The following is a 12,322-nucleotide window of genomic DNA, read 5'->3' as shown; positions in this document are numbered from 1 at the left end:
AGGCATCTCTGGGATGCCATAACTGCTCGTTTGTCTTGGACAAGGTGAGACAAGTTAAAGGAGAAGTTGTTCAAAGCAAGGAGGAGCTTGGCCAGTTGAAGAAGAATGGTGATGGATGGACTTTTTTTGAGGAGGTGACAGGCAGAACAGATAACGAGGGAAGTAGTAGATGTAATATATTCATTGAATAGTTCTTGATTAGTAAGGACATCAAGGATTATGGGGATCTTCCTTATGGGCGACACGGAGGCTCAGTGGTTAGCACTGCTGTCTCACAGTGCCAAGGACCCGGGTTCGATTCCAGTCTTGGGCGACTATCTTTGTAGAGTTTGCACATTCTCCCTATGTCTGTGTGGGTTTCCTCCCATATCCAAAGATGTGCAAGTTAGGTAAATTGGCGATGCTAAATTGCCCATAATGTTCAGGGATGTGCAGGCTAGGTGCATTAGTCAGGGGTAAATGTGGAGCAATAGAGTAGAGGAATGAGTCTGGGTGGGATACTCTTCGGAGGATCAATGTGGACTTGTTGAGCCAAATGGCCTGTTTCCACACAGCAGGGATTCTGTGATAATTATCTTCCTGATTCTGATGGTCACACCAGACTCTACAAACATGAAAGAATTGGTCTGTTTGTTGCTGATGTTCGGGTCTGGAATGCTAATGTGGCATCATTAGTGTAGAGCAATTCTCTAATGAGAATTAGGCATGCCTTTGTCTTGGATCTCAGGTAAGTTAGGTTGAACAGATTTCGATCAGTTCCGGTATGCACATAGGCTTTTATTAAATGACCTGGAGGCATATGACAGCAGCAAAAAGAAGGCCAGATCACTAATGCCAGTGCACAATAGTTGGACTTCTCTGCTGAAAGCTTTGTTCCAATTTTGTTGCATCATAGGTCACATTACTCATCACCAAATACAGTGGCAACCGTTGTGGTGGGCAATCCTGTCAAGTATTGCTTGTTGTGGTTCAGAAGATCTACTCTGGCATGGATTTTGCTGCATTTTTTGCAGAAGAAGACAATGAGCTGAGAGGGTGCATGATTCACTGGCCTCTTTTCTCAGTCAGCCAAGATTTCTAGTTTTGTTGTCTGTTCCAATGCACTCTCAGGCTCGAGCAGTCATGACATTTGTGACTGTCTCCTAGTTACCAGTGCCAATGTCTGCCGTCTTCATATCCCCACTATCCTGGTGTTGAAGGAATGCCCATCCAAGATGTTATGACCTCATGGCTAGTGTACAATGCAGAACATCTTTGACTTGATTTATTACATCACATGTACCAAGATACAGTCAAAGGTATTGTTTTGTATGCTATCATACTTTACATAAGTACATCAGGGTCATAGAACAGAATGCAGAATTTAGTTTTACAGCAACAGAGAAAAAGCAGAGAAAGATCAAATCTAACGTATGAGAGGTCCATTCATAAGTCTGATAACAGTGAGGATGAAGCTGTTCTTGATTCTGTTGGTCCTTGTTTTCAAACATTTGTATCTTCTATCGATGAATGTGACTGAGCCATCACAAACATCGTTATAGTTAAACTGTAATCTATCCAGTTACTACGCATGTATTATATACATGTTAACCATGTGTAACAAATTTAAAATTTATTTAGAGAGAAACAATTCTATCTAATATAAAACACTTACATTTATATAGTACCTTACATCTTCAAGATGTCCAAAGTTCGTTCTTTAAAAGCTGTTAATTACTTTTGAAATATTGCACTGTTGTTTCATGGGCAAATCCAGCAGACAGTATTGGAGTCTGGGTTTGATTTAGCTATTTGTATTAACTGTGTAATCTGTTGATTATAATTTTCATCCGTTTGTGCTAGAGCCAGCTTTCAGCATTGAGACTGGAGAGCCTAAGAAGTGCAACAGCGTTAGTTATCTTAATAGCATATGAGCAGTGTTGCAATAATGCAAAGAACACTTCAAAAATTATTTAATCATTGTTGCAGTCTTTTCTTTTGTTTTATATTTCAGATTCTCAAAACCAGCACCAATGTTTCTCGATAACACCTACAGGCGTTGGTCGAAACTCAAAGATTTTGTTCCTCCATTTGGAATCAAAGGGCAAGGTACTTTTACAGAAAATGGTTTGAAATCTCAAATTTAAATTATGTGACATAAGAAACTTGTGTAAAGGAGTTTGATCTAATTAATTATTCTGCTGTTTCATTCTCCATCAACATTCTTTTCAAAGTGACATTCTTGTGCAGATTTTCTTGTTAGACAATGAGCTAAGGTTATTTTAATTAGATTTCTCTCTCTCTCCATACTTTGTCCTTGTTGCCTGAGGCTTGCTAATCATGGCTCATATGGGGCAAAGTGACAGGCCAGAGAGTTATTTTGCCATTCACTCTCATGGAGTTATTCTGCACCATACTCGAGGCAATGAACTAACTGACCCCTTAATTTGGACTTGCCTTGCCTAAAATCATACAAGATGAAAACAGAAGTCCTCTTTGTGTATAACTATTAATATTGGTTTTCATTGTTAAAACCACAATGTGAAAATAGAGGCTATGAAATCTGGTCACCTGTAGCTTCATTTAAAATGGGGTGCTTAGTATTGTTACTCGGAATGAGCCAATAATTACTTTTCACCAGTGGCTTCCAAGGAAGCTCTTACCTAAGGTGAGTTTAAATGGCAACTCTTGTAAGATAAAATTACGTAAATGACTTTAAAGGTTGCTTCCAATGATAGTTTTGGTGCTGAGGATATACAGCATGATGAGGTGAGAAGCATATCACTTTTCACTGGCTGAGCAGTACATACTGTAATGAATTATAATTAGATGTGTCGATATTTTTAAGTAACCTGTTCAGTTGGCTCCGACACTTCTGAAGTAGGAGAAACCTGAACCTGGGACCTCCTAATTCAGAGATATGAACCCTACTATGCACTATAAGAGCCCTTATAATTAGATTTGTAATCTGTGTTAAATACAGTTACGCGTTTCAAAGATGTTTCATGCTTAACATTGCTTGAAGAACTTAAGTTTTGTGTAATTGTGGAAAAGGAATTTATTTCATGTTTTATGGACATACATAAGGTGGTACAAGTGAGAGATTATTGAAAATTCACTGTGGGTGTTGATTTTTTTAAAGCTTTTTTAAGGCTTCCCATAAATCTTATGACTGATGATACTTGCTTTGCTGTGGACCTTGCTGAGACCTGTTTTGAACATTGACTGGTTTGGATCGGTGTTGATTCAGTTGGAAGGAAGCCTGCTAAAAACCTGCTGAGTTGGAGGGATATCTTTGAAGAAAAAGCTGAGTTGGAGGAAAGCTTGGTGTGAACAGTCCAGCTGATCTTTCCCATTTCTAAAAAAAGAAAATCCTCTCTATCAGCTCAGGGTGGAACCTATTTGTTCTTTTGAAAGAATGATTATGAGAACATCTGAAGATTATATTTCCTGAGCAAGCTGTCTCTGTAAGATTTGGAAAAACAACCATGTATCTTTAGGAACTTGACTTCAAGTGTTAGAACTTCAGAACAACAGACTTAATCCTTTTGTCTTCAAGAATCCATTGTCGATTGTTGGAAAAACCCATCTGGTTCACTAATGTCCTTGAGGGAAGGAAACTGCCTTCTTTACCTGGCCTGGCCTTCATGTGATTCTAGACCCACAGCAATATGGTTGACTCTTAACTGCCGTCTGGGCAATTAGGGATGGGTAATAAATGCTGGCTTGACCAGCAATGCCCTCATCCTTTGAATGAATATGGAAAAACTGTGACCAATGGTATGCCACAAGGATTGTGCTGGGTTTTCATCATTTATGTGAATGATTTGGATGTGAACATTGATTTATTGTCTCGTGTACAGAAGTACAGTAAAAAGCTTTGTTTACAAGCAGTACAAGCATATCAGAGTAAGCCAGGACATACAGATCAGAGGTTGTAAAAAGACTCGGAACAGAGGCATACAGATTACATTGCACAGGGCATGCGCTAGACAAGATCAGAGTTAACAAGATCATCATTATTTGAGGCTAGAGAGTCCATTCATCAGTCATGTAATAACAACCAGGAAGAAGCTGTTCCTGACCTGCTGGTGTATGTGTTCAGGCTTCTGTATCTTCTGCCTGACAGAGGAGGTTGTAGGAGATCATTACTGGGGTGCAGTGGGTCTTTGATGTTGTTGGCAGCCCTTCCGTAGCAATGAGCTATGTAAATGGGGTCCATGGATAGAAGGTTGGCTTCCCTGATGTGCACGCAACCTTCTGTAGTTTGTACAGTCCTGGGTAGAGCAGTTGCCATACCAGTCCGTTAAGTATGCTTGCAATTGTGCATCTGTAGACGTTGGTGAGGGTCCTTATGGGCATGTCAGGTTTCCTGAGCAGCCTGAGGAAGGAGAGACATTGTTGCGCTTTCTTGACTGTCGCGTCTACATAAGAAATCCAGAATAAATTGTCGATTATTGTCACTCCAAGAAACTTGATGTTCTCCACTCTCTCAACCTCAGTTCTGTTGATGGGGATCGAGATGTGTTTGTCTTCTTTCTTTCTGAAGTTTAATGATCAGTTCTTTAGTTTGCCAACATCGAGAGAGAGAGATTGTTCTCATTGAACCACATCACCAAGCTCTCTGTCTCCCTTCTGTATTTTAACTCATCATCGTTAAGTATCCGTCCTACTACGGTGGTGTCGTTAGCAAACTTGAGATGGTGTTTGTTTGGAATTTGGCAACACTGTCGTAGGTTACAGGGACTACAGTTAGGGGCTGAGGACGCATTCTTGGGGGCTCCAGTGTGGTGTATTAATTATGGAGGAGATACAGTTACTTATCTTCACTGATTGCAGTCTGTTGGTCAGAAAGCTGAGAATCCAGTTGCAGAAAGCAGAGCCAAGACCTAGGTCTCAGAGTTTTGAGATCAGACTGAAGAGAATAATGGTGTTGAAGGTGACAATGTATTCGATGAGCTGGAGTATGATGTACGTGTCCTTGAAAAGCCCTTCACGTCGATTTTACTGCTCCTCGGATGCTGCCTGAACTGCTGTGCTTTTCCAGCACCACTAATCCAGAATCTGGTTTCCAGCATCTGCAGTCATTGTTTTTACCCTATAGGTGTCCTTGTCTAGATGTTTCAGGAATGACTACAGAGCTAGCGATATAGCATCTGCTGTGGACCTATTAGGTTGAGAGGTAAATTGTCGGGGGATTGAGGCAGGATGGGAGACTGGAGTTGATGAAGGCCATGACCAGCTTCTTGAAGCACTTCATGATCATTGAGGTCAGAGCCACTGGGTGGTAGTCATTAAGGCATACTGCATGTGCTTTCTGAGGGATCGGGATGATGGTGGTCTTCTTGAAGCAGGTGGGGACTTCAGCTTGTCGGAGGGAGAGATTGAAGATGTCGGTGAACACCTCCATCAGTTGGTCTGCACAGGATCTCAGTGCTTCACTGGGGACACCGTCCAGGCCCATCACTTTCCTTGGATTGACTCCCTGGAAGACTAATCTGACACCTGGTAACCGAGGACACAGGTGTGTCCGGGGCTGTTGGGGCAGTCATCACCGCGCTGTTAGCATTCTGTTAAGGCTAAGCATAGAAAGCATGGAGGTATGGTGAGTACGTTTGCAGATGACACCAAAATTGGTCATGCAGCAGTCATAGAAAGGAGGTTACCTCTGAGTTCAACAGAATCTTGATCAAACTGGCCAATGGGCCGAGAAGTGCGAGATGGAGTTTACTTTTGATAAATGTGAGATGCTGCACTCTGGAAACACAAATCAGGGCAGCACTTATTCACTTAATGGTAGGTCCTGGGGACTGTTGCTGAACAAAGAGACCTTGCAGTGCAGGTTCATAGCTCCTTGAAAGTGGAGTTACAGGTAGATAGGATTAGTAAATAGGCATTTGGTATGTTGGCTTTATTGGTCAGTGCATTGAGTTTAGGAGTTGGGAGGTCATTTTGTGACTGTACAGAACATTGATTAGGCTATTTTTGGAATAGAGTCATAGAGCTGTACAGCATGGAAACAGACCCTTCAGTCCAACCCACCCATGCCAACCAGATACCCCAACCCAATCTAGTCCCACCTGCCAGCATCCGGCTCATATCCCTCCAAATCCTTCCTATTCATATATCCATCTAAATGCCTTTTAAATGTTGCAATTGTACCAGCCTCCACCACTTCCTCTGGCAGCTCATTCCATACGCATACCATGCTCTGCATGAAAAAGTTGCCCCTTAGGTTTGTTTTATATCTTTCCCCTCTCACTCTAAACCTATGCCCTCTAATTCTGGACTCCCCCACCCCAGGGAAAAGACTTTGTCTATTTATCCTATCCATGCCCCTCATGATTTTGTAAACCTCTATAAGGTCACCCCTCAGCCTCCGACACTCCAGGGAAAACAGCCCCAGCCTGTTCAGCCTCTCCCTTTACTCAAATCCTCCAACCCTGCCAACATCCTTGTAAATCTTTTCTGAACCCTTTCATGTTTCACAACATCTTTCTGATAGGAAGAAGACCAGAATTGCACGCGATATTCCAAGACGAAGTCTTTTCCCTGGGATGGGGGAGTCCAGAACTGGAGGGCATAGGTTTAGAGTGAGAGGGGAAAGATGTAAAAGGGACCTAAGGAGCAACTTTTTCACACTGAGGGTGGTGCATGTATGGAATGATTCAGTTGCAACATTTAAAAGGCATCTGGATGAGTATATGAATAATGTTGGAAAATGGGGCTAGATTTATGTAGGATATCTGGTTGGCATGGACGAGTTGGATCAAAGATTCTGTATCCGTGCTGTATGTCTCTAGGACTCCTTGATTCTCAATTAATCATTGGTTGAAGAAAGCCATTTCAGAAATCCAATTTTAGAACACTTTTTACTCCCTTTTGTTTCTCTCCCTATACAAGGGTTTGTTTGCATCTGTATTTTGAGCTCTGAAGTTGAGTGGGCCAAATCAGGTAAGGATGAAAGATTTCCATTCCTGAAGGACATTAGTGAACCAGGCTGGTATTTATACCAATTAACAGTGGTTACTGGCTGGTTTTTGCATTCTAGATCCTTTTTAGTGAATTCATATTTCATCTTGTACCATGGTGGAATTTGAACTATGACCTCAGAATGTTAGCCTGGTGCTCTAGATTACTAGTCCAATGGTATTACCACAGCGGTCCAAAGATGTGCAGGTTAGGTGAATTGGTCATGCTAAATTGCCCATCCAGTTAGATGCATTAGTCAGGGGAATGGGTCTGGATGGGTTACTCTTCGGAGGATCGGCGTGGACTAATTACACCGAAGGGCCTGTTTCCACACTCTAGGGAATCTATTCTAATCTAATCTAAAACTACCTCTGCTTACTTATAATTTCAACTGTCAATGCATATAAAGGTAGCATGAGGTATGATGTGTCCACTTAACGGACAGAAGAATAAGTGTAACGAATCATGCTGATCTCATTTACCTTTTCAATTTACTATTCTTCTTTTCCATTCTTTACAATGATGAATGCACAGCTCTTGTTGCATTGATTTATTTCCCACTGCTTTCCAACTACAGATTGCTGTTATCATTCTTCCTCAGTAAAAGTTAAAATAAAGTTTCCAGTTTCTGCATGTACAATTGAGAATAATTTTCAGTATTTAATTTTTGTAAGGGTATTTGTTCCATTGATGTTATCTTTGGTGCTGTTGAAAACAGTTTGGGAGCTCTACCTTGTGTTTTTTTCATAAGATGTGGGTGTTATTTACTGGTCCAGCATTTAATCCCAGATTGCCCAGAGGGCAGTCAAGAGTTGTCCACATTACTGTGGATCTGCAGTCAAATGTAGGCCATTTGGTAAGGATTACAGTTTCCTTCCCTGAAGGACATTAGTGAACCAAATGGATTTTTCCAACAATTGCCATGGTGTTATGATCATCATCAGACTCTTAATTCCAGATTTTTATTGAATTCAAATTCAAATCTGTCTTCCATGGCAGGATTTGATCCCAGGACCCCAGAACTTTACCTGGGTCTATAAGAACATATTCCAGTGATAATACCACTAAATCATTACCTCCCCATTGTTGAGAGGGGAGAACTGGATTTTGGTGTCCTGTCCTCTCTCTGTGGCAGAAATGTGTCAGAGTTTACCATTCTCACTTCTCACACTGTCCATGTTTTGTACCCTGGAACATTCCATTGTGTGTGTTTAAGGGGGTTAGGTGTTTCCAAGTGCCCCATGGTCTAAATTTTAGATGATCGCGGAAGGGACACATTTGGAGTCTTCTGTTTTATTTTTGAAGTAGGAGGGGTTTGGGAGATCCTGCAGTATTTGTGTTTTGGAGGAGGTGGTGGTTGGGAGTGTTCCTGTCATTCTACACGTGGCAAGAAGGGATCCGCGCGTTCATTTCTTTTTGTGTTGGTTAGGGATGGGGATAAAAGGTCATCTGTGTTAGGGATGGGTCAGAATGTTCCATTTTCTGTGTGCATGTTGTTTGGGGAATGAGTGTGTTTTGGCCTATTCCAATTTCTCTATGTTCAGGGGCCCTAGAGTATTCCATTTGCTTAACTTTAGGGTATGGAGATTCGTAGTCTTCCATTTATCTATGCAAAAGTAGATTTGGGAGATTCCTGTTTATGTAGGATTTGGGAGTATTGCGTTCCCTCAATATAGGTGAGAGGAATCGTAAGCTTTCCTTCTCTCAATATTGAGGGGGATGCAGTGGGCCTGGGAGTAGGGGGGGATGGAAAAGGGTAAGATATTCTACCCTTGCTTCCATCAGCGAAGAATTCCATGGATGTCCTGTTTCAACATGGACAAAGGGGAAGAAAGGTATGGTCAAGTTTTCAAAACCATGAGGAGGCTGGTCAGAGTGTTTCAGGAAATACTGTTCTCACTCACAAAAGAATCAAGAATGAGAGAACATAGTAAATGTGATGTGAGAAAAAAAATCACACTAAATAGTTCAGATCTGCCCGAAAGAGTAGTGGTGGCAGATTGTGAGTGCATTGGATGATTGTTTCTATTTAATAATGAGCAGGATTATGGGAAAATGACAGAGGATGGCGCTAAGCCATGATGCTCTAATACAGAACCATTGCAAACAAGATATGATGAATCATTTTCTTCTGTGCCATAACAATTCTGTGAACATATTTAGACAGCGAAAGGCATTCTACAAGGTAGGAGGATACACAGGAGTCTAGAGTCAGAGGGCTGAGAAACATGACAGAGAAAGAAAGAGACATGTTCATGAGGCTGTTTGAACACAAATTTGTAAATCCCGAGTGGAAGGATTTATGAAATGAATTCAGTGTACATCACTTAGCAGATGACCGCTGCGTGTAGAAATCAGAAAATAGGTAATAAAGCATTGGACAAACTGGAGTTTTTGGAGGGTTCAGGGTAGAAGTACAGCATGGAAAACATGAAAATAAGAAATATTATGTCTGGCCTAGCCCCATCTTCTAGCTGTTTTTTGTAGTCCTTTCAGTTACATCATCTCAACTGCATATGGAAGTGTTTGTTAAGTGCAAGAAGTGTTTCTGCTTTTACTTCTGTTTCAACTGGCCCTTCAAGCAAATAGTTCAAACTCCCACCACTCTTCAGTGAAAATAATGCTTTCACCTCCACTCTGCTCCTCTGAAAAGATACTTGAAATCTGTGAATCCTAATAATGGAAATAGATTATTCCTATTTGCTCCATCGAGACCCTTCATAATTTTGTATGCCTCAGTTAGTTAAAAGTTCTCCGGTCTTGGCACCATCCTAATAAATCTCTGTATCTTTTCTAACACAGTCACATGTAACTGTAATGCAGTGACTAGAGCTTATATGCAATTTGCTTGCTGTGGTTCAACATGTTTAATCGTGTTCTATCATAATCTCCCTGCTCTTAGTGAATAGGTCTAGCTACTAAAGGAAAATGTTCCCGTGTGTTTTTCACTATCTTCCTGAACTGTCACCTTAAGTAGTTTGGAGATATGGTCAGTTTTGCTATAGTTCTTAGAAACCTCCCATTTATTGTGTATTCTATTCCCTCACGGGTCCTTCCCAATTGTATTGTCAGATACTTTTCTATTACTTTACTGCCTACCTGACCAGTCCACTGGAATTATCTTGCAGTCTACAGCTTTATTCTTCACTACCACAAAGGGGAGGTGATGACTGTGTGGCATTGTCGCTGGAATTGTAATCCAGACATCAGGTAATGTTTAGGAAACCTGTGGGGAATCTTGGTAGAATTTGAAGTCAATAAAAGATCTGAAACTAAAAGTCGAATGATTGTTAATTGTTGATATTGGAAAGCCCCATATGTTGCAGTGGCAGAATTGGGGTAGAATAACACTTTGAATCTATGGTGAAAGGGTAGGACTCAAGATGCTGGCAGTGGTAAGGGCATCGACAGCAGCTCTGCTGTTCAGGAAGGTTGTGGACTCCAATACTTCAGTTGATTCTTAGATGGCATTGGCGAGTGGGCTCAGCAGTAAGTGATGGCGCTGGAGCATGATTTGTAGGTCATGATATCGAGGAGCTGGTGTTGGACTGGGGTGGACAAAGTTAAAATACACTCACTACCAGGTTACAGTCCAACAGGTTTATTTGGAAGCAGTAGCTTTCAGAGCGCTGCTCCTTCATCAGGTGGTTGTGGAATATAAAATCATAAGATAGAATTTATAGCAAAAGATGACAGTGCCATACAGGGATATATTGAACAAATCTGGATTGTTAAGTCTTTCAGATACCACCATTGTCCGTGGGGACACCACCCACCATGTACGCGGCAGGTACTCATGTGACTCAGCCAACGTTGTCTATCTCAAACGCTGCAGGCAAGGATGCCCTGAGACATGGTATGTTGGTGAGACCCAGCAAACGCTACGAAAACAGATGAATGGACGCCGCACAACAGTCACCAGACAGGGATGTTCCCTCCCAGTCTCAGCGGTCAGGGACGTTCGGCATTGGATTTTCGGGTGACTGTCCTCCAAGGTGGACTTCAGGATAGGTAATAATGCAAAGTGGCCAAGCAGAGGCTGATAGCCAAGTTCGGTACCCATGAGGATGGCCTCAACCAGGATCTTGGGTTCATGTGACATTACAGGTGACCCCATTACACTTTACACTGTCTCCCTCACACACAACACGCACACAAGCACACATACATACAAGGCTATGTGGTGAATTTGTATCTGCAGAATTATATTTGCAGATATATTCTATTACTCAAAAAAATGCAGAATCTACAGGCAGTCAATACATGTAATATTTTGTAAATTCCATTTTGGAAATAGAACCAGTCTGACTCAAGATTGGGATACGGACAGACTCTGACCTCACACCGTTAATACATTGTCTGAGCAGAGATGTCACCTTTTGTGATAAAACAATAAGTTATCTCGAGAAGGTGACTAAGAAGAAGTTCTGGGATTTACTTATTAATGAACTGAAACCAGCAAACCCATTCTAAAAGATGAAAGATTAGCAATCCAGGTTTGTTCAATATATCATTTCAGCTGCATGACACTGTAATTTTTTGCAATAAATTCTGTGTCTTATGGTCCTGCTTCACAAACACTTGATGAAGAAGCAGCGTTTTGAAAGCTAGTACTTCCAAATAAACCTGTTAGATTATAACCTGGTGTGTGTGATTTTTAATACAGGCACAGGTCTCAAGACATTGGCAACGCCACAGCATTCGTGAGTCTAGCATAAGATTCATGGTGGCAGCAGTGAGGGCAATCTGGACATTTTCTTTTCTTTCTGTTTCTATTTCTTTAATTTCGGCTCTTGTGTTTAATTCTATCATATTTTAAGAGTTGGCGCTGGAGAGTGGTGACTGTATACTTTTCATTGTACTCCTGTTTTTTTGTACACGAGTAATAGTGACAATAAAATCTAATCTAATGGTTATTCTTGGGTTGAGGGAAATGGGTGAGAGATGGTCCAGGTAAATTTAAGGTCAGGGTGGAATGTGTTGGTGAAGTTGATGAATTGCTCAACCTCCTCGCGGGAGCATGAGGTGGCGCCAATGCAGTCATCAATGTAGCGAAGGAAGAGGTGGGGAGTGGTGCCGGTGTAATTACGGAAGATCAACTGCTCTACATAGCCAACTGCTCTAAGTACCCCATACGTGTGCCCATGGCTACCCCTTTGGTCTGGAGGAAGTGGGAGGATTCAAAGGAGAAATTTTAAGGGTGAGGACCAGTTCGGCCAAACGAATGAGAGCGTCGGTGGAAGGGTACTGTTGGGGACGTCTGGAGAGGAAAAAACGGAGGGCTTGATGCCCTGGTCATGGCAGATGGAGGTGTAGAGGGATTGGATATCCATGGTGAAGATGAGGCGTGGGGGGCCAGGGAAACAGAAGT

The 12,322-nt window shown here is 41.7% G+C and overlaps 1 protein-coding gene across 5 annotated transcripts in view; it reads left to right on the top strand.

Annotated features, from left to right (window-relative positions):
- Positions 1-12,322, top strand: part of st3gal3a (ST3 beta-galactoside alpha-2,3-sialyltransferase 3a) — a 503,401-nt gene that overhangs the window by 280,878 nt on the left and 210,201 nt on the right. For all 5 annotated transcript variants that reach the window (XR_011961176.1, XM_072574509.1, XM_072574508.1 and 2 more), the window contains one exon: positions 1,994-2,088. Coding sequence is in view for 4 of the 5 variants with exons in the window: in XM_072574509.1 (XP_072430610.1) it covers positions 1,994-2,088 (95 nt within the window). In the remaining variant the exon portion in view is untranslated. The remainder of the gene's footprint in view (positions 1-1,993; positions 2,089-12,322) is intronic.

Source organism: Chiloscyllium punctatum, chromosome 7, assembly GCF_047496795.1.
Source record: "Chiloscyllium punctatum isolate Juve2018m chromosome 7, sChiPun1.3, whole genome shotgun sequence".
Taxonomy (NCBI): Eukaryota; Metazoa; Chordata; class Chondrichthyes; order Orectolobiformes; family Hemiscylliidae; genus Chiloscyllium; species Chiloscyllium punctatum.
This window is presented reverse-complemented; position numbering and strand designations above follow the sequence as displayed.